At 39.5% G+C, this 21,764-nt stretch overlaps 3 protein-coding genes across 11 annotated transcripts in view; 1 reads left to right on the top strand and 2 right to left on the bottom strand.

Annotated features, from left to right (window-relative positions):
* On the bottom strand, positions 1–15,646 carry LOC116397826 (serine/threonine-protein kinase ICK). Of its 4 annotated transcripts, none has more exons than XM_031873667.1 (14): positions 15,586–15,646; positions 5,446–5,709; positions 5,291–5,345; positions 3,957–4,078; positions 3,776–3,855; positions 3,551–3,683; positions 3,294–3,465; positions 2,864–3,031; positions 2,386–2,775; positions 1,924–2,132; positions 1,601–1,743; positions 1,309–1,425; positions 1,087–1,194; positions 1–1,013 (listed from the first exon to the last, which is right to left on the bottom strand). In XM_031873667.1, the coding sequence occupies exons 2-14, from the start codon at positions 5,544–5,546 to the stop codon at positions 862–864; spliced, it is 1,950 nt and encodes a 649-aa protein (XP_031729527.1). In that variant the 5' UTR covers positions 5,547–5,709; positions 15,586–15,646; the 3' UTR covers positions 1–861. The 4 variants fall into 4 exon arrangements, with proteins under 4 accessions (XP_031729527.1, XP_031729541.1, XP_031729535.1 ...); XM_031873681.1 differs by lacking the exon at positions 15,586–15,646 and adding an exon at positions 6,505–8,456 and having other exon boundaries at positions 5,446–5,705; XM_031873675.1 differs by lacking the exon at positions 15,586–15,646 and adding an exon at positions 6,505–8,456.
* Positions 8,979–14,279, top strand: fbxo9 (F-box protein 9). Of its 2 annotated transcripts, none has more exons than XM_031873713.1 (13): positions 8,979–9,069; positions 10,321–10,392; positions 10,763–10,894; positions 10,975–11,032; positions 11,195–11,294; positions 11,983–12,110; positions 12,201–12,315; positions 12,425–12,543; positions 12,810–12,900; positions 12,982–13,077; positions 13,196–13,283; positions 13,603–13,760; positions 13,847–14,279. In XM_031873713.1, exons 2-13 carry the CDS (start codon positions 10,348–10,350, stop codon positions 13,953–13,955), a joined length of 1,239 nt encoding a protein of 412 aa, XP_031729573.1. In that variant the 5' UTR covers positions 8,979–9,069; positions 10,321–10,347; the 3' UTR covers positions 13,956–14,279. The 2 variants fall into 2 exon arrangements, with proteins under 2 accessions (XP_031729573.1, XP_031729563.1); XM_031873703.1 differs by having other exon boundaries at positions 8,999–9,180.
* elovl5 (ELOVL fatty acid elongase 5) overlaps positions 14,014–21,764 on the bottom strand; it is a 14,357-nt gene continuing 6,606 nt past the window's right edge. For 3 of the 5 annotated variants that reach the window (XM_031873745.1, XM_031873736.1, XM_031873727.1), the window contains exons 4-8: positions 20,960–21,037; positions 20,125–20,296; positions 19,527–19,651; positions 19,102–19,236; positions 16,990–18,123 (exon numbers count right to left, since the gene is read on the bottom strand). In XM_031873745.1, the coding sequence (XP_031729605.1) occupies positions 17,995–18,123; positions 19,102–19,236; positions 19,527–19,651; positions 20,125–20,296; positions 20,960–21,037 (639 nt within the window). In that variant the 3' untranslated portion in view covers positions 16,990–17,994. Of the gene's footprint in view, positions 15,647–16,577; positions 18,124–19,101; positions 19,237–19,526; positions 19,652–20,124; positions 20,297–20,959; positions 21,038–21,764 lie in introns of those variants that run through there. The other 2 variants (XR_004213724.1, XR_004213723.1) reach the window with 2 other exon arrangements.

Here is a 21,764-nt window from a genome sequence, read left to right on the forward strand (position 1 = left end):
ACCGCTGCATTAAAAACTAATTATTTATTGCTAATCCTAAACTACATTCTACGTACTGTATGACCACATTTCCAGTTCCACTTTTTAAATAGCACATGACATAATTAAACCATTGATGGGTTAATCGCTTCTTACATTGTATGGTTTATCTGTAGCCACTACTTCACTGGAGCCCCTGTAGATGGTGCTGTGTAGCACATGAGTTAGTTAATAGCTGATAGGTAACATACTGTGTGGACCATATGGACTGACCTGCACTCAGCCAATCCATTTAAAGTGTTTCATGAAAAAAGACAAGTTGAACACATCAGTACCCAGTCAAAAGTTTAATTATACTCAACTGGCAATTCAATAATCACACTCACTTTTGGCCAAGGGGTAGTAGCATGTGTTAGCTTCAGAAACTAGAACAGATTTGAATCACTTGCATTGTATTCATTATGATGCACAGCAAATAGTTACCTGATTACAAGGCTACATCATACAACAAAAACAGCAGCAATGTAAGAAAAAAAAAAAAAGAGGCAAAGTAATTAGTTGTAGCCAAAACAACTCACAGTGAAGTTTATTGTGTACATGTTGGTGAACATTCACTGATACAAAACTGAGGTTGTACCCTCTGTGGAACAGTAGCTATGTTACAGAAATACAAAATAAAAACACTCAAATTCTGTCCGGTTGCATTTAAGTATACACATACACTCATATTTTACATCTCACAACATCCATAGTACACAAAATGAAAAACAAAATTATTGCTGTGTAAGATGTATGCACAGATTAAGGTTATAAAACAACTAGGCCTACTCTTTGGAGGTGAAAGAGTCTCAGGAGCACACATCAGAGGCTCCAGGCGGGGCACTAGCGGTGTCCATATTTGGCAGACCAGTCTGTTCGCCCGTGGATGGACTGGACCGGTGGGCGAGGCAGCAGACCGGGGGTGCTCTTGTTGCTCGATGGCATGTTGGTAGAGGTGTTCATCGGACTCCGGCCTGACTGCCATGTTGCATAATCTAAAAATAGCATCAAAACAGGTAAGACAGCTGAATATTACAGAAAGCTCTGAGCTCTGAAATCCATCCTCACTTGATGCTGTGGATTCCACTGGAGGACCCTGGTGCCTTCTGTGACCGGCTGAACCGACGTCTTTCTTGTAAAACGACGGCATGTATCCCCCTGGGATTGTATTGGTACCTGATATTTAAAACAAACAATAACCGATGCAGTCATTTGAATGGTAGCGATAACAACGAGCTGCAAAAAAAGATTGCAGTGAAGTTCAGTGCGAGATGTCCCGGGAGAGATTACCGTGAGCACCTCTGCTCGGCAGAGTCCCTCCAAATGGAATACTGCTGTTGCCCCAAAGATGGCTTCCGGAGAAGTCTTTACTGGCATTGATGGCCACGTTCTTCTTTGTGCTAATGCCTGAGGGAGACGGTAACAGATTATCAGATGCATTTATCAAGGAAGATGATGCTAATGAGCTAATTTGAATCGAACAGGTTAGGCATGAATGCACCTGCAGACACAGATGATATCGATTTATTTTATTATGGACTCAGTCCTACTAACTTTACTCAATGGAAGTATTTAAATATACCAGGTAAATATCTTGACTGCCTGAAGTAATGTTGTTTGGCAGACGCGGTTCTCGGTGGCTCCTGGTAGGCTGAACTCTTGTTCAGGTTTAAAGGTGCTTCTTCCTTTCCATTGGGTCGACTGTAATCCAGAACATTTCCATATCTGAAAGACAGCGTGCATTCAATGACACGATAGGTAGTAATGGTGATGTATGGACGTTAGCTGAGGCTACAGATCTGGTATTCCCATTTGCATATTTGTTATTGTACATAAGCACAATGCAGATGCCACTGACTCTGCCCCTGGTCAAAGGTACCACATGATGACAGATCGTGGCCTCACCTGCAGAGTGTGTCCTCCCCCGGCCTCGACTTCTCTGTGGAGAAGTTGCTTTTTCCAAGAATACTTATGGATGTCAGATCCGTTTCTTCATAGTCGTCCCAGTCATCACCCTTAAGGTGTCCCGTGCCGTGGCCCCAGCGCCGCCGCCCCCCTTTAGGCTTCAACTGATAGCTCAGTAGGTTTGCTTTTTCTGTCTCTTGTCTTGTTTGCTAAAATAACAACATCAACCATACATGTAAGGAATATGTGCCACCATTCCACGTTCGAAAAAACAAGTTATTTTAATATATTTGTCTAGATATTCTGGCCCCTTTGATATGCACTCTAAATTTGAAGTATTACCGTAAATACTTCGTGAAGCACAATAATGTAGATTAGATGTTTACATCAATAAGCCAATATCAGAAGTGTGTAGGAGGCCAGGTTTACACACATAACAATATATCATGTTTCCAGACTGACCTTGCTCTGGAGACTCTTGTCAACAAGGTAAGGAAGATGGCTCTGTGCTGTTCCTCCGGTCTGTTCCTGCTTCAGGATGTGCTTCGGTTGTTGCTCTCGCACCAGCTCTGTGTGCCGTTGGTACGCTGCCGCCTGCGCAGCTGCAAACACAGGGGAGGGCTGGATCTGCTGGAGAGGCCTGGGGGGGGAGCAGTGTTGGTTGGGAGTTGGAGGATGGGAGGGAGGCACAGGCTTAAGCAGCAGGGGTTGTTGTTGCTGCTGCTGCTGCTGCTGCTGCGTCTGTAAAGGAGCTTGCAGCGGCACAAGGCCCGGCTGAGGTCTGCCCTGCTCGAGGATCTGTTGAGGAGTGCCCAAAGCCTGGCCCACGTGGAAGTACGAGTACCTGAGAGCCTGAAAAGATATCAAGATTTGAACAAAACAACATCAGCTTTCATTCTGTATGTTCAGCTATGAGGAGGACGTGCAGGTCAGACACTACCTGGGCTGAAGCTGGTCTCTTCTTGGGATCCCACTGGAGCAGGTCTGTCATCAGATGAATGGCTTCAGGACTGGCATTTGGGATCAGCATCTTCAGATTACTGGGAACACACTGAGGCCAACGGAAGTTCATGGCACTAGCCAGATGGTATCCCTCCGGCCAATCATTCTATAGGGGGGAAGACACACACATTTACGGAACATCATATTTAACAAGTAGTGTGTGTTTTATTCACCGTGACAGTAGTAGATTAGTAACATAAAAAGAAAAAATACATATTCCTACGACACAATATTAATGTTTTTGTCTTATTTTCAAAGCAAAATGAAACCTGTAGATGAAAACGGTGATCCGGGTCTCGGCTACATGTCAAGTGCAGTTAAATAGTGAGGAATTACTCAGTTGTGTGTAACAGTTGTGTAAACATTACCTTCTTTGGCGTACCCAGGACTTGGCAAACTTTGAATATGGTGTCTATTTCACTGGAGCCTGGGAAAAGAGGCCTGAGGGTATAAAGCTCCGCCATGATGCAGCCAACTGCCCACTGGTCTATGGGCGAACTGTAGGATGTGGATCTGAGGAGCACCTCTGGGGCTCTGTACCTGGTCCAAAAAGAGAGGGTACTAGGACTTGAATGCACTGAACTGTCACACAAAATGCACTATGATCACTCTCAAAGAAGCTCACCATCTGGTGGAGACATAGTCTGTGTATGGCGGTCGAGATCTGATTTCACGGGCAAGCCCAAAGTCAGCTATTTTCACCAGCTCTGGGCCCATGCACAGAAGATTCTCAGGCTTCATGTCCCTGTGAAAAAACCCTAACGAAAGACACACTGCGTGACCGTCTCGACACAAAACGTCAAATGTCCACACATAAAATCTATCATGCTGGAGTGGTAAACAGACGTATCATGTTTATGAATGAACGTGAGCCCCTGTAGTATCTGAAACATTATATTTCTTACAGCAGATTCAGGAAACAATCGAGTCCTGCAGGAAGAAACAAAGAGTTAGAAACTGTACACGTGTATAGAATAAAGTTTTTAATAAACTGTGGTATTAATAATGCAACAAGTAACAACTGCACACACCTGTCTTTCATTAGCTGGTATAGATTTTCCTTCATGTACTCAAATATGAAGTACAGGTGATCATTTTCTCGAATGACCTCCTTCAGTTTGATTATATTGGCATGGTTGAGTTTCTTTAAGGACTGTGAGAATAAAAGAAACAGATCACATAAGAACCTGTGGAACAGATAAATGAAAAAATAGCAGCAGGAATTTAAAAAGAAAAGTCAATCTAACCATGCTGGACAATACACACGGGTCACTGCAGCACATTCAAAAGCACGTCCTACGACTATGAAACGAAACCTGCATGTTAACACACGGCTCGAGTACCAACACAATGGAGTTTTGGGGGGAAATGTACTTACAATTAAAGTGTGAATAGAAAGCAGGATGGAGAAATATACACTGTTCCCATGCACTGGGATGACAGGTTTAACCATGCTAAGTTTAAGTAAGGGGGGGGGGGGGGGAGCTGTAATGGGGATTTTGATACTATAATGGTGTGACATGCTGTAATTATGATCCAATTAGCGTCTAAGGACCACATGTGTTGCTGCGTTGAGGTCAAGCTCTAGGGGAGGGGGGAGGGGGGGGTGTAAGCCAGGGATGGGAACGGGAGCTCAAAACCAACAGCACACAAGAATCACCTTCAACTCTTAGAGCTGGTGTGTGACTTTGAGCTGTGAGGAAATTTAGACAGCAACATACTGAATTGGTATGAAAACAATCGACAGAAAATTTGAGTATTTGACAATTGGTCTAAAATGTAGATGTACAGCATATTAACCATATTATCATTACTGCATTACCTGCAAATCATCAAGTTATCATGAAGTTACATCTCTATCCTACACAAAGCAGCTGACAACATGACATGTCATATTCAATGTTTGCTATTTGAAGTTGACTTATTAATGTACATATTTATGAAAAGGCTCGGTGAAATGCAGCCCACGTCTTGTGGAAGCAATGCTACAGCACTGAATTCAGCATTTAGCGGTTGTATTATTGTTCCACATTATTGTTAAGGTTATCTATTAACACAGCACAGCGCGGTGATATTTCAAACACTAAATCTGAGAATGGAGACAATACTCCATGTGTGTGGAGCTTCAATAACAACACTGACGTGCAAAGTTAATGGGGATCAGTTGCAGCTAGTACATACAACAGTACATTAACATGGGCACATATTTAATATTCACGTTATCAGTAAATATGGACAATTCTCTCCCACATCATAGATGGAACTGCATGATGCAAGTATTCAAGTTGATTTTGGGGGTTGTATTTTTCCGTAGTTCTGCTGTGCTATTCAAATGTGTGAAATTGTGTTGGAAAGATAAACTCACCTTGACTTCACGGAGGTTCATGCATTCTTCCCAGGAGTAGAATTTTCTTTTCATTCTGAAAAATATTTTTCTCATTAACTTATATTTTTGCAATTGATATCAAATTGATACGATTGCTGCCGATTGCAAACGCACACCATTTTCCGGATACTCACTTCTTTATGGCAACCAGCTCTCCTGACTCCAGACTTCGGCCGAGGACGACCGAGCCATACGTGCCATCCCCGAGCTGTCTGATATTTGTGTACCTATTCATCGCGCTTGTCCTTCCATAGCATCCGGGGGAAAGACTGTAATCGGGTGGAAAACAGAGTGTTTGCCTGCCGCTGCTGAATGCAACCAGATTTTCCTGTGACAACAGCAGAAGACCACAGGCAGAGCTGGAGCACTCATGGTTTCATGGAATGGCCTCCTTCTAGCTGGGAAGGTGAGGGATTCATGACAAAAAAGCTGTGGTTAGTTATGTGAGCCTCGCTGTAATTACTATGTTGGCCATTTGACCACAAGCTTACCACTAAATAAGACATTTAATGGTTGGAATACATGTTAGTGCTGTGGACAAACTATATGAATCTTTGGCCCCGCTATAATGAAATTTCAAGTGTTAATGATGAATTAAGAACCATAGTTTTCAGAATGATGCATGAGAGTTTGTTTTCAAATGCATCCGATGCAGAGGGAAACTGTCTCAGAGTTTCAGACACTAGTTAAACCCAAGATGATTTTAATGATTTTTTTTTTATGTGGGCATAATTTGCATAGTCTGTATTTTTTTTTTAATGAGGAAATCTAAACTATGTCAGACACATATTTGACATGTCTGGAGTAACTTGGACTGTTGACTGACAAGTTATATAAAGTGTGTAGTACAAGAGTGTCACCGTATGAAATCTTCATATAGAGAGAAGGATGAAAACTGTCAAAGTGGTCTTTTAAGTAGCAAACGTTCATCTATGACCGTTTGTAACCATCTCTCGGTTGAAATCTCGTTTATCAACGTTAACTCGCATTAGATTGCTAATACATCTAGCGTACTACTTGCACACGTGGTACAGTTGAGGCTATATCTTATAATTGTGTTGTGGTGCTGGTGATGGCCCAGCTGCTCACTACAATATTAACGCGCTGCAGATAAAAAAACACACACTGGCCTGTTTGGACTGAATGGTGTGCTCACTTAAAAGACAGGAGGAAAAGCTGCAGACATCACTCACCCTTCCCGCGTCAGATCGACAACAACACATAGCCGAGCATTTGTAGTCGATGTTCAACAAATGGCTTAACGGAATAATCTGTTGACAGAGACGCGCATCCACTGCGTGTCTAACACACAACATAAATAAATGTTATCCAGGCCCTTTCGTCATAGAGCTCGTCGTAATCTCGCGTTGCTGTAAAAACAGTTTGCGGTCTCGTTACAACAAATCATAGCTCCACTTCGGCTGCGTCGGAAACAAAGATCCAGAACGAGAAGGATAAAATCACGGCAACTCTATCTCTATCTCCTCATTGACCATCTAAATACATAGTCGAGAGAAGTAAATGTCATAATAAGTTTCGTGCATAACAATAAAATGATAAAACAAGACCGATATTCAAAAATACTACAAGGAACAAGAAAGATTTCGTGGTGCAAAGCAAAGCCGGAAGTGACCAGATGTGTGTACTCTTGTATTGAATTCTTCTTCTCTGCTCAAATGTTTGTCCACAAGTCAAGCTGATGGTCCAGTTCCAAACTTGTTTTCAACACGTTTTCACACGCAGACTAGTGGTGGAAAGTGTTCAGAAGCCACAATAGATAAATAAATGATGTGTTGTACATACACTAAACAAATAAGCGTAACATGAATTACTAGTTATCTAAAGTAATAGCGCTGATGGGGAAGATTGGTCTTTCGCTGTTAAAATGTAGGTGAATGATTATTACACAAGCAGTATTTTAATATTGTTGGTAATGTTTTTTTCAGTTTGGGTTATTTTGATGCTTTCAAATACGTTCGGTGATTACATTCTTCTCCCTAAGTTTATAATGTTTTCATTCTTCTCCCTAAGTTCATAATGTTTTCACCCCCACATGCCAAATTGCATGTTTACTGACTAAAACCAGGCAGTTATTTTTCTAACTTCCCAAAAATTTACATTTTGTAGAGACATGAGTCTCATATCTTAGTCGGCAATGTATACACTGTCTAAACAACTGTTAGTTAAAGGTAGTGAAAAAGTAGGCTGAAATGTGGTGTTGCAAAAAATGTTTAACCTCAAACTGGATGTAACATTATCTAAATTAGATGTACCTTCTTTGCTTCATCTCTGACATACACGCAGCAGTGGATAAAGTAGATCCTTCAAGTAAAAGTAAAATTGGCCTTCTACATAACAAATCAAACAACAAATAAGCAAACGATTACAAGTTCTGCTTTCAAGACTTTACTTGAAAATGAAAAACAAAATTGCAATATTATGAGCAGCAAAATATACTTTAGTATTAAAAGTATGTATCCTTTCAGAGTGTTATAGCACATGTATTTAATATTAACAGGTCACTAGTTCAGACACAATTTAACAGGCTTTACAACTGCTTTTGGACATTTGAAATCAGTTAAAGTTTAAAATGTAAGCAAGTAGTTTTATGAAGCTGTTCAGGTATTGAGCTGGCACACTCGGGTGGAGGAGCTGATCAACACAGAGGTATTTCATTCATCAGCTGAATGACAGTTAAATAAATATGGAGAAGCAGGAGATACAGTGGATTTGGTGACCCATCAGATTCTTTGATTAGGAATGTCACTGTAAATAAGACATTGTCATAGCTTTTACCAAAATTGTGTAAGGTATTTAGATAGGGTCACACACAGCAGCAACACATGGGCAGTAGGTCTGTTTGTGGAATACTAACACCTCACCTGTCAATATTTGGTCAACTCTGAATGGGTGACAGATTTGGAGTAACACTCATCAAATGACTGAAATGATAATGGGACAGAACTGTGAGTCAACACTGTTTTGGCCACTGTCATTATGAAATCAAATGACTAATTGAGATAATAATTGACAGATGAATCCATAAAGGAAATAATTGTTGGCTGTAACGGCTGCAGCCCCACCTTTATATACTCGTACTACTACAAATAATAATAATAATGACGCTAATAAAAGCTCCACTTCAGCTATATATATATATATATATATATATATATATATATATATACAGTTTTAACCTTCTGGGACCCTTCGGGAATAGTTCCCAATAGGTTATATTTAGGTTTTACAGAAATAACCTTCTGGGAATGTTCCTAGAACTAATATAGTATGGAAAAGTACTCAGGACGTTATTTAAAGGTTGCAGAAACATTATCTTGTGAAAGGCCCAGGGCCTCTTCCAGGCCTTGTGTGTGTGTTGTTCCTGTGTTGAATGTGTGTTCTCGGTTTATTATATTTAGTTTTGACGCCTCCCTGTTAGAATAAACATTGTAACATTTGTCAACTTTCTTACTTGATACCTCTCAGAGCCAGACCATCACAATTCAATGACACATATATTTATTTATCCATTATTTTATTCATCAGTTCGAATCTTCATTGATTGACTTATTTCACCATTTATTTCCATATATATATATTGACGTAATCGTTGATGAATAAGTCATGTGTTGTCCTCCTTACACAGAATCAACCTGCTCCTCTCTCGTGACTCTTTCCAACTTCGCCACACTTCCTGACTTCCTGTTGTCACTAGAGCTCCGGGCCACTCAGCGGAATGGCTGCGTTCCTGCGAGCTCGTAAATATGTTCGTTGTGTTGTGCGTTTCTCTGACCGTGAACTGTAAACGCTGGTGTTGACCGGTTGTGACGATTAAAAAAAAAAGGACGCCTACTAGCCAAGCTGTCATGGTGGGTCCTCGTGCTTTTACTCGTTATCCAGACAGAGACGCGTTAGCCAGCGAGCTAGCTAACATAGCTAACGTAGCTAACGTCACCTGGACACCATTAGTCGTGACGTATTCAGGACTAGTTAGTTACCAAACAACAACTTGGTTGTGACAAGAATTTAGCGACACTTCTTCAAACATTAACGACCTACTGGCATGAGATTGTAACATTTTAATGCTCTCTGTTGTCTTAGCATGAACCTTCATGGGGGGGGGGGTGAATCAGTCGTGTTGTTGTGAGCGAGCTGTATTAATTAAGATAGATTAACGAGAGCTTTTGGACTTCAGTCCAGTTTAGTGAACGGGGTTCAGAGTTTGGCCACACGAGGGTTATTATCCATGTGATTGTTGTTGTTGTTGTTGTTATTTCCCACAACTAACACCACGTGTCTGCCTGAAGTAAGGACACTTGTTTGTAACGGTGAAGAAGAACAATGGAAGAATTCAGTGGTTTCGAATTTTGACAAACATCACAAAACAATGCAAAAGACACAACAATAACAACACGTGTAATCCAGATAGTAAATCAAAATGTGCCATTAAAGAGATTAGAAATATAAACTAATTATGCAATATTTTTTGTTTTTGTTTTAAGAATTGTGACCAAGATACAGATAAGACTTTAAAAAGTCAACTCATCAGTGCTGTGGTGGACAAACTGTAATAGAGGGTCTGTTTCTGAATCGCCTCAGACAAAAAATATTCTCAAAATGTATGTTTATTTACTGTATTTAAGATACAGGAGGGCTGAAAATATTTGCTTGTTTTTAACTTTAAAAAAGAAAGAAGATGTAACACCAATAACCTCAATATATACGGCAGTCTGGTAAGTGCATAATATATAAAGAATAAAACAAAGGCAAAGAAAGTATTTGCGGTTACAACTTATCTAACTAACACAAGAAGACTGTGACAAAAGACCCATACTGTCTCCACACGGTTCTGCTATGAGTTCGTGTAAGCTCGCGAAGTGTAGGCCGATGTCACCTGCAAGAGTCCGCACACCGGAAAACAACAAATCGACAACCCCTGTAGTAACAGCTGTTGAGGACAAACAAACTTATATTGATGAATTTAAGTGAAAATCTTCTTCTTTGTGCAGGCTGAAGAAAATGCAGATATCGGAGGTATGACTGAGGATGAAGATGAAGGTTCAGATGACCCAAACCTTCATGTGAGGAATCTTATATAGACATGCAGTAGATCTCGTTAGGTGAAAGTGTCCCGTAAATCCATCATGTGCAGTGCAAGTACAGCATGTATTAGTACATTAATACGTGTACTCTACACCCAAGCTGTACTGGTCACACTGTTTCCAACACTGGTAGCTTAGTGGTCTCTCCGCAACTTAATTTTTCGGTAAAAGGTCAAATTAAGAAAAACATCAAAATTCTTAATTCATGTAGAAGTTTGATGAACACTATTTCACATGGTTTCTATTCAGAAATAGTTCCTGATGAATCCTTGTATGATGGATTGAGAACACAGAAGGACTTTTTTTGGCCCTTTTATAACATATAAATATAATTTTTATTGTATTGCAGCTGGAGCTCAATACGTTCAGAGCTCAGTGGATGTCTGAACTCAAACTCAGCTCTGGAGCAAGTGGACTGAGTGGCCGACTGCTGCGAGCTAAAGGTCTGAAGAGGCCGCAAGATATCGCCCGAGAGGAGAAGGTAAGTTGTGAGGTGATTTCTCCAGGTCATGTGCTGCCACACCGCTGTTGGAATGACTGATGTGAGTCCTCTTCCTTCAGGCCACCGAGTTGTTCTTGAGAGCGGTTCAGGAGGAGCAGAATGGAGCCGTCTATGAGGGTAAAATAAAGATCTTGAAATGCTATGATTGTTTCAGAGTAAGCTTGTGGAAAATGCTACATTATATCAGAGTTGTTGTGATAATACGGGCATCTCTAACTGTCAACCATGAGATGAAACATGTTTAATCCACCCATATGTTTCATCTTTCTTTACTTGCAGCAATCAAGTTCTATCGCATGGCTATGCAGCTTGTGCCTGACATTGAGTTTAAGATCAACTACAGCCGTCCTCCTGACGCAGACCGAGGTGGAGGAAACTAGTAAGCGGCTTTTTTATTTTTTCAGACATTACTAAATCTAATTCTGCGATGTTTCATTATGATGCTGTTTTTAAAAATGTGGATCTCTTAAAACACAATTTTCAATGTTGTTTTTTTTTATCTTAAAGCAACAGTTTGTTCTGTTTAGGGGGCTCTATTAGCAGAAATTGAATATAATACCAATAATTATGTTTTCTTTAATGTTTAATAGGAATCATTGCGTTTTCCTTAGCTTACAATGAGACATTTATATCTACATGCGGAGCAGGTCCTCCTCACAGAGTCCGCCATGTTTCTACAGTAGCCCAGGACAGACAATCCAAATACTGGCTCTAGATGGGGACATTTGCTTTGATTTTACTGTTGGCCACCGTAGTTCTCCATCACAGTTGGCACATTGGAGAAGTTTCAGTTGGTTGCAATCTGCAACCTCATCGATAGATGCCTCCAAATCCAACACACTGCACCTTTAGTGGCAACAGAGGCGTTTTTTACTTTCATCTCGACTTTAAGCTTAAACCTTCCAGTTTATGTCTGTGCATTTCTGTGAGGTCATGGATTGTATTCATACAAACAGGTGTTTCTAAAGTCCTTGCTTATGTCTGAAAGGTGAATGAAGTGGTGTGTAGGCTTGTATGAGAGACGGGGATATTGTCACGTCTAAAACTGAACATGTGTTTGATTGCAGCATGGACAACAATGTTGACGGTGAAATCGAGGATCTCCTCGCCTACTTTGAGGAGGAGCTCACTCTCGAAAGCTCGTTTCCAAAGATCTGCACTCCTGAGTTGGATTTGACTCAGATGCACATTTCAGGTAAAATCTGTATTTATTTATTTTTAGATCGTAAACATGTCTCAAGTCATTATCAACTTGTATTTATGCATGTGTTTTGTTTGAGTGCAGCCTTGCCGAGTGAAATCCTGATGTACATCTTCCGCTGGGTTGTGTCGAGTGATCTGGACATGCGAGCCCTGGAGCAGCTCTCTCTGGTTTGCCGTGGGTTTTACATCTGTGCAAGGTCAGACCCTCTGTCATAACAGATTAGATGTGGGGCAGCTTGCTTCTTCTTTTCTATGTGCATGGTTTAAGATTTACTCAAATCTTTTTTTTAATCTCTTTCTCTCCAGGGACCCTGAGATTTGGCACCTAGCCTGTTTGAGAGTGTGGGGACGGAACTGTACCAAACTTGTTCCCTTCAAATCCTGGAGGGAGATGTTTCTGCAAAGGCCTCGTGTCCGTTACGATGGTAATTAAGTATATTTTTTATTAATTTAAAAAGTCAAAGATGCAAATTTAAAGATAATTGTTATAAGCACAATACACCAGTTCCAAAGAAAAATGTCTCAAATGAGCATTCGGCTAAATATTGCCAGTGAAGATAACATTGGACCGATCTTGATTTTGCTTCTAAAAAGTGAACACTGGCCAATTTTTTCTATTATTACTACACTGAACATCCAATGAAGATGATTTCCTGGATGCTGAACTTTCTGTTCATCATTTTTTTCACAGGTGTTTATATCAGCAAGACGTCGTACATTCGTCAAGGAGAGGCATCTCTGGATGGATTTTACAGAGCTTGGCATCACGTTGAGTGCTACAGGTAGATGTTTGATTTTAACTGTGATTTTCTGATTGTGAGTTGTGTAGATGTCACAGATAAGAGTTGCCATTGTTATCACAGGTACCTCCGGTTCTTCCCCGACGGCCACGTGGTCATGCTGAACACCCCCGAGGACCCTCTGTTGGTTGTTCCTCGCTTGCGTACTAAGAACATCAGGTACACCTTCTCTGTTTCCTACCAACTCAGCTGGACTGGATGTCAGAACATTAACACATATTGTCTCAGTGACTTGGCAGCACTTTTCACGATTGTTGAATTTTGTTTCATTTTGCAGAATGGATTCTGTTCTGCTTGGTCATTTCCGTCTGTCACAGGAGACGGACAATCAAACCAAAGTTTTTGCTGTCTGTAAGAAAAAGGAGGTGAGAATGCGTTTGGGGGGATTTGTGTGACGAGAGGAAGATGTATACTGTAGGAAAGAGTAAGTGGCCATTGTGCATCCTTTTTAAAGCACAGGTACAGATGTGCTGAGTTGTAACGGATGACTTGCTTATATCTTCAGCTTTTGAAGAAAAAAACTTTTCAGTTACTTTTACTCAATTCAAACATGAATTTTTGCACTGCTGCCTTACTAGTAATGTCATACTGAGTGACGCGTGGATGCTCACCTGCACTGTAAATTCTAAATTTCCAAGAATGTTTAAAGTACAACAGCTTGTGAACCGTGTTGTCTGCAAACAGAAAGCGACCGAGTTTCAAAGGAATCGGTTCTCCAGGCGGAACCCCCCTCCTCCAGAGGCTGAGCACAGCTTCCACGTGGGACTGCATCTGTGCTCTGGGGGGCGCCAGACTTTCAGTAAGCTGGTGTGGATCCACCACTCCTGCCACATCACTTACAAGTAAGAGACACGAGTGAGAAAGTAGTGGAAAAGAGAAGAACGAAATTCCCTATTTGTTTCCAAATTGACCCGAATTGTGTTTCTAGGCCGACTGGGGAAACGGTCATCACGCCGTTTGACCTGGACAGCATGTACACACCCTTCTTCTTTGCACGTGTGAAGAGTTACACTGCTTTCTCCAAACAGCCTCTTTAAGCTGCCTGATAACCTGCACAGGATCCCACGAAGACCACAGCAAAAAGGTCTTCCACCATTTAAAGAAAATGCATACTCAGCTTGTTTAATTTGTGTTGCAGCTGGATTACAGTCTTGACAAGTGAACCCTCATGTTTCCTACATGCAGCCACTTTATTTCAGGTTTACATGATAGAATACTAATTATTTTCTGATTTCAGAAAAATTATCTGCTGTGAGCTAAAATAATGAGCAACCTTTCCCACCTGCTCCAAGCAATGAATGTTCATACGGTGTTTGTTTCATGGTGCACTTTCTCCCTCAAATAAACAGTGGTGAACAGAATATGCTCTTATAGTTTGATTTGTTTTAACTGAATGACTTGTATTGACAAATACCACATAGAAGGGAATTTGGTAAATGTTGCAAAACTAAAACATCAGCCTCAGGGTAGTGATGTGAATCAAAGCATCCTCATGGCTATAGGAACAAAGATACATCATAGAGTTATAGAGGTCCTATTACACAACCTCAGGGAAAAACTTCTACAGTGCATCATTTGTCTTGCTGAGGACACACCAGTATAATCCACGCATTACATTTTCTGGGAACCTAGCGCGGACAGATCAAACAGGATTTGCAGAGAAAAAAATAAATGTGAAAGTTGTGTTGGATTAGGCTAAAATGATTTCTGCTTTGTTGACTCTACTGTAGAGGGTTTTTCAAAACATATTCTAAAGGAAGGACAATAGCCTGTTGCAAATTCCGAATTAAAATGGCAAATAAATCTATTTCTGCTTTTGTATGAGTTGGTAGAAAAAGACAGATATAGACAATACAAATACAAACAACAAAAGGCAATTAAAAACTTAATTTTGTTTAATTTGAAATTAAGTTTGAGTTTATTTGCACATGATAACTTCTAATTTTAAAGCCTCTAGGCTCCAGTTTTATATTGCTTTGAGGTAGGCAGATATCAGGGCACTATAAGTGCAAATGTGAACTAAATCCAAGTGAAAGGTGAAATGTATGAGATTAAGTAGGTGTCCCCCCAACAGTGGTTTTATTCTGCTCTTTTTTGCCTATTGGGTGAGTCAATATACTGATCAATTTTGATCCCTATTTGCTTTGTACATTTTTTAGTTCATCATCAAAATGATAAAAAACCTTGGTTGTGTTTTGTTGTACATTGGCTATCTTCAACAGTAAAGCCCTTTAGAGGATTTATTGTCTGTACTTATAACTGCGTCCCTTCTACTCCTCTGCCTGTAAATTCAATATGAAACTGCAACCAGCAAAAAGTTAGCTTAGCTTAGCATAAAGACTAGGAACCGGGGGAAACTGCTAGCCTGGCTCTGTTCAAAGGTAACAAAATTTTCCCACCAGCACCTCTAAACATCCAAATTTCTACATTGTTTCACACCTGGAAGCTGCCCAGTACAACCACAGTCTGATCTGCGGCTCCACTGAAGCGGTTGGCGTTAAGGGCCTTGCTCAAGGGCCCCAAAGTGGTGGTAATGAAGGAGGAGCAAGTGTTGCCTGATTTATTCTGGCGGTGAACCGATAAACTTTGGGTCTTGAAGCCTGATCTATGAAGTCCTGAAGACACACTTGTTAAGCACATCATGGAAATGATTAAACAGATGCTTACTATACCGCTGTTTTCAGGGGAGAACCTCAACACCATCACCCCGCATTATTTCTAGCATCATCTTCAAGGAAAGACAAGTAGTTTAGAATCTCAGTTTGTTTTCAATGAGTTACAGGGAGTAAAGCATGAGTCACAACATGTCAACCCAGAGTTACCCCACATTTCAGAAAATATATTTATATATCTATATTTATTTTAACAGTCTATAAAAATGTATGTAATATATAATTACATACGCTTCCTTGGCCTTTACCAATTGGGATCTTGTTAAATGCTAATCCAGCCCTTAAATATATAAACCCTGTTACCTTTAGCGCTTTCAGCTTGTACAAAAAAAGAACTGCAACAGGGATGGCATGTAGCTGGAAATACTTCAACTAAATTTCTGCGTGGATACGACTTCTGCATGTTTACCAGGTTTTCTCTCATTGGCAGATATCTGCGAATCAGATTTATCATGCAGACACAATGGTATGAATTATTAAAAATGTAACAATAATTTCTGCTGCAGTGAACATGAATCTAGGTCATCTATACATTTGAACAACACGTCATGCTCATTCAGTGGTTAAGGCCATAAAGTACCTCATTAAATTGATTCAGCATGGTGGAGGAGTGCAGCAGTGCTCAACTGAGAGAGAATCAGTTTTACAGAGTTCATAAATCAAACATCCTTGTACCATTGTTTTCTATACCATCATGTACTGTGTATGCCCCTGGCAATGGTTTAGTTAAGAAGTAAATAACATAAACATAAGGAACACAAAGGAATAAATAGTTCAAATACTCTACAACCTTTGTTCTCCACTAAAGAAAACCCCCAATTAATTATCTTATGATGACTTTATGTTTTTACTTTTAAAACATGTTTATATGGTAAAAAGAGAAACAGTTTTTGGAAAATGTTAAAAGAATAGTTCAACATTTTGGGAAATGTGCTTGTTAGCTTTCTTGCCGAGAGCTAAATGAGAAGATTGATACCGCTCCTATAGTTATACGCTAAATATAAGGCTGCAGCCTTTGGATAGAACCAGGCTAGCTGTTTCCCCCTGTTTCCAGTCTTTATGCTAAGCTAAGCTAACCAGCTGCTGACTGTCCTGTAGATTAATTTCACACAGACATGAGAGTGGTATTGATCCTGTCGTCCAACTCTCAGCAAGACAGCGTACAAGCAACTCCCCCAACTATTCTTTTAATATAAGCTAAACATCACTGTTGGTTTAATATGTTTCAGTTGTTAGGTATGATAGTTTAGGACATTTGATATATCAAAAACAGAAACATCAGGCACAGGATATGAACTGGAAGATTGACAGATATTAGTCTGAAATGGACCAACATGAATCTGGTGATAGCATATTGAAAAGATGAAAAATGCTAAATTAGAAACCAAATAAACTGGTCCAGAAGGCACCATTTTTATGTAAAGACTAAAAACAACTACTACATTTTAATTGACAAAACAATTCCATCTCATGATTCATTCAGCTGTTTTGGAGCTTTTGATCACATGGTCTTCCTCAGTAGATGGGGTTTACCCATTTGTCATGAAATTTCCATTTCCATTTTTTGGGACAAATTAAGGACTTGTGTTGAGGAATTAATCTGAGAGGAGACTAACAGATTTTTACAACATGGGGGATGTTAAGAAGAATTGATTTTATATTGTGCTCATAAAACACAACTTGCCCTCTAACATCGTGTCTTAAACTGGTTTAAATATGAATCCCTGAAAATGCAATACACTATGCTTTGGATATGCTTTGGTTAGATGGTTAAATACTCCAGACTGGAGAGCCTGCTCTGCAAACATATAGGCCCTACAGCAAAACGTCTGCTGTTGCAATCTGTCAATAAAAATGTGTTACAGTATTAGAAAGGACAAACATTTTAGGATTATGCAACAACAGGCAGGAGAGAGGTAAAGCAAGACACAGGATGCATGCTCTAGTTACACATGAAGGACCATAGCAGGCGTTGTTATTTTAGTTGTCCCTTGGGTTGTTGAAAGAGACGTCATTGAGTGTGATGAAACCTTCAGCTGCAACCAACACACTCACTGGAGCGTTCATCTTTGGACCTTTTGTGTGAAAAGCATCATTGAATGAATCAAAATGTGTTTAATTGCTGATAGCAAGAGATTTTTTTTACTTCGGAGTGAATTTCTTCTAGAGGGTGGGTGAGGTATTATTGTGCGACTATACTATACTCTTCTATGGGAATTTATTATTCAATACCATGAGTAGGAACGTGTGCAAAAACATGGAAAGTCTCTGGATATATGTGACTATGGCTTATTTCATCTCCAGTGAGTGCTAAACTGTTCTAGATAAGAAGATATTATACAGTACCTCCTAGCAGCATTAGCTAACACGCTACAGTGAGAATTAGGTGGCGGTTTCTCAAATGTCAATCCACCCTCAGTTTCTTGTGTGCAGCGCGCTCCATGGCTGGCGTGCCATTTGCATGTCCATTTGTTGATGCAGGAGAACCATTTTGGTGCTCCTTCTTTAGAGAACCACTGTGCTTCTTGTAAGTCTTGAAAGAGAGGCAGAAATAACATGTTATAATTAAACACAATGTTATCACTGACAATTAAATAAGACTAACAGGTTACTTCGTGATTAAATGTAATTGCTGAAACACAAGTTCATTTTTATACTGTGAGATATGAAGTTATTCAGAAACAGTGTTTTCTCCACATAGCTTTCTCACAAACTTGAGGGGTCCTTATCAAAACTAAAAATCGTTTGGCATATCATCAATATCACATTTTCAATACTACATTGGACTCCAAGCTCTAGTATCGGGCAGGTTATAAGCAACATTATGTAACATACACAAATGTTAAACCAAAGAAGTCTGCTTCCAGTAACAGAATTAGTTCACCAAATTCAGCCTTGTGTTTTTACCTATATACAAACACAAATATCCAGTTTAATTTATAATATAAATGATAAGACTGACATTATTTATATTACAGTCAACATATATCCTGAAAATACGAAATACATTTTCAAAACTTTCCTTCTTCCTTTTAGCTCCAAGCCTGTTTGCTTCTTACATGAAGATGTATATATTTTTATGAATATAAAGTTTAATTTAAAAAAATAAAAAATTCTAAAACAGTTGAACACTGTTGTTTTTATCAACCGTTACTCAGACAGGAGTAAATACCGCATTTGTTCTGGACTATGTTAAGCCGTGGATTAATATACATTTGGTGTTGTAGTGAGTATCTACAGCAGCATGATGGAGTTTTTTGGATTGACTCAAAACTAACTCCAATGGCCATGTTCATTGTAATGAAGGAACATGTTACCCTGAGCAACAGTGTGGCCCATAACAATGGAGACAGCTATCACAGGCTTTGGCTACACAGAAAATGCTTGTTAGTGGGATCAATTCATTGTCAGTTTTACTCTGTTTATGGCACTTGCTGACAATAATACCATATCACCAAACTTATCCTTTAAACTCATGCATTAACAATTTAAAATGGAAAAACCAACTGACCTGAATGTAGAAGTTTGAGAAAAAGAAAATGAGTGTGACCATGTAACTTATTTGGAAGTACAGCCAACCCTTGGGGAAGTTACATGGCCATATGACTGCAGACATCGTCTGGGACATGGTTAAAAAGAACTGGATCTGTGGAGGAAACACGACACATGCTAGAGTGTGAAGGTGACACAGAACCTATAGAAACATAATATAGATCCATAGCCTCAAATATCTTTTAGTGGAAGGTGAAAATGTCTGCACTGTGTTACAACTAAAGAGGGTTCCGCAGAAAATAGTCCAAGGACACTTTCAACATCTAAATAGTAACGTCAAGCGCCACAATGTAAAGTGAATATAACAATTATTCTATTATTATTATACTACTTTTACTTAAGTAAAATATCTAAGCACTTCTTCCACCTGTGGGGTGAACCCACCAGCTGTAACTGTGTGATGTACTTCTTCCACCAAAGGTACGGCCGTATGGCTGGGATGGCCGACAGGCCGTAGTAAGAATACATCACCACGTGGACGAAGCTGTTCAGGGAGGCGCCAAAGTACGCTGAAGAGACACAGAAGAGAGACACAGGAAGTTAGTAATTTACTGCAAGCAATAACTGTCAGTGAATGGCAAGTGACATGCATTAGGAGTGAGATGATGAAATAGGGAATAACTTATTGTTAGTATGAAACCATTACTACAAAGTTGATGTAAAATCAATATAAGCTATTAACAGTGAAGTCATAAAGAAATAATATAGTAAACATCTGATGAATAATGAAACATGTATATAGATGTGAAGCGTCACATTATATTTAAATAATATAGTAATAAATAATACTATAGTAAAAGGCACATTAATATGGAGAATGTCACTTAGTATCCTTGAAGGCTTTGTGGGGAAAACGGGCGGCTTTCAGGGCTAATGGGTTTAGAGCACTTGAATTATTTAGCTCTCTTTAGGGCCAAACCGTAAATGTGGTTACTGCAGTGATTTGAGTCACTGGAGGTCGAAGTTGTGTTAAAACACTCACAATGGCCGCAGGGGACCCAGTTCATAACAAACCACCAGATATTCAGCATGCTAGCGTGGTGGTAGATGTGAAGAAACGTGATCTGGTGATTGTTCTTTCGTAGTATGAAGAAAAAGGTGTCCATGAACTCGATGAGCTTGGAGAAGTAGTACCACCACAGGACATTTGTGATCTGAGAGGAGATGCAGCAAAACAAAAAAAGAGTTAAAGAGGAATAAAACAGAAGAAATACTTCTTGAAGAGAACAATATAGAGCTGGCAAATCAGAACTTCTTAATACAGTTAAGAACTTCTTTCAAATTTCCTGCACATACTATTTATCATACTAGGTGAAAAGCAGAAGTGTTCCTCGAAGGACCTTGAAAGTTCAGGATCATAAAGCAATTTAACTATCTGTACTGTGGCAGTGGCACAGTGATAAAGCTCTTGATTTAATCACCGCAGAACTGCAAAGCCGTGCACATTTCAGTTGGAGCCTTGTTTTCACCTCCACTGAGCTCAGTAGGGCAACTGAAGAGAGTCATCATGATGACATGAGTTGGATTAAATTGACTCTCCTGTCTCTGCAGCTCATCCGCTGGGATTTACAGGTACTTGCCCATAGAAATCAGAGCAAAAAAGAAACACACATTGTGCTTAATATATATATATATATATATATATATATGTTTATATATAAGCTAGCTTTCCTACAATAACTGGTATTTATTTATATGTTTACTGTCCTATTAATAATATCAAGAAACAGAATAGGAAATAAGATGTAAAACATGTGATCAAATGAAAATAAAATCATCATAAAAAAGGTTGCACAGTGTAACTCAGACTGACTCACCTTATTATCCACTTCCTGTGCACTGTGAGTGTCCTGGCAGTAGAAGTTGTAGCCACCGCTCCACACAGCAGTAACAAGCTGGTGAATTGACGAATTCATAATTTTACCAATAAAACAGCTACACACACAGGCACTGCAGCGCACAAAGACAATGTAAAAGTGAAACGACATATGATGCACAACAACTTTCCTACAAGTAATAAACACATGCACAGACAGATGGCAAGTCAGACAACTACATCTGGTCCCATATCGGTTTGGTGTCAGCTTGTGGTGACCAATATTATAATGATGCAATGTATGATGTATGTATAATGTATGATATGATATGATGTTTAATGGTCCCCAGGTCATTTTATGACATGTTATCACAGAGCGTGTTGGAAGCTAATTAATCTCACTATTAAAACATTTAACACACAGGTAGACTAAGAAAAGTGCAAATACAGGAATTTCTATATGAAACATTCAATTGTAACAATCTAACTCTGCATACCTGTGCAGCGACTACTTTTCTTCTCTATATTAAAGTGGTACTCCAGTGATTTATCCATAACATCGGGGAACTTGCAAGAGACAGATTGAACAATAATGGCTACAAATCTGCTAATAGCTCAAGTATCCTGACTTGTAGTTCCTACTATAGGTCCAACTGGAAAATAACATTGGATCCCACACTTCCTATAAGACAACTCAAATACTTATTCCAGTTATTTGTAAGGGAATGTATAATATTTAACAAAAATGTTACCCTCGGTTCATTCACGATTAAAACATGCATACAATGACAGGACAACATTTAAAA

Source organism: Anarrhichthys ocellatus, unplaced genomic scaffold, assembly GCF_004355925.1.
Source record: "Anarrhichthys ocellatus isolate YVR2014 unplaced genomic scaffold, GSC_Weel_1.0 scaffold3, whole genome shotgun sequence".
In the NCBI taxonomy this organism is placed as follows: domain Eukaryota; kingdom Metazoa; phylum Chordata; class Actinopteri; order Perciformes; family Anarhichadidae; genus Anarrhichthys; species Anarrhichthys ocellatus.

What these genes read in the sequence shown, in the direction of transcription:
- LOC116397826 (XM_031873667.1), bottom strand. Translation starts at nt 5,546, where the DNA reads ATGAATAGGTACACAAATATCAGACAGCTCGGGGATGGCACGTATGGC. An exon ending in GAGCTGGTTGCCATAAAGAA is followed by an intron (nt 5,346 to 5,445) that starts GTGAGTATCCGG and finishes AATATTTTTCAG; the next exon opens with AATGAAAAGAAAATTCTACT. An exon ending in CACGTTCATTCATAAACATG is followed by an intron (nt 3,684 to 3,775) that starts ATACGTCTGTTT and finishes GTCTTTCGTTAG; the next exon opens with GGTTTTTTCACAGGGACATG.
- fbxo9 (XM_031873703.1), top strand. An exon ending in GACCGAGGTGGAGGAAACTA is followed by an intron (nt 11,295 to 11,982) that starts GTAAGCGGCTTT and finishes GTTTGATTGCAG; the next exon opens with CATGGACAACAATGTTGACG. An exon ending in CTGTCTGTAAGAAAAAGGAG is followed by an intron (nt 13,284 to 13,602) that starts GTGAGAATGCGT and finishes GTCTGCAAACAG; the next exon opens with AAAGCGACCGAGTTTCAAAG.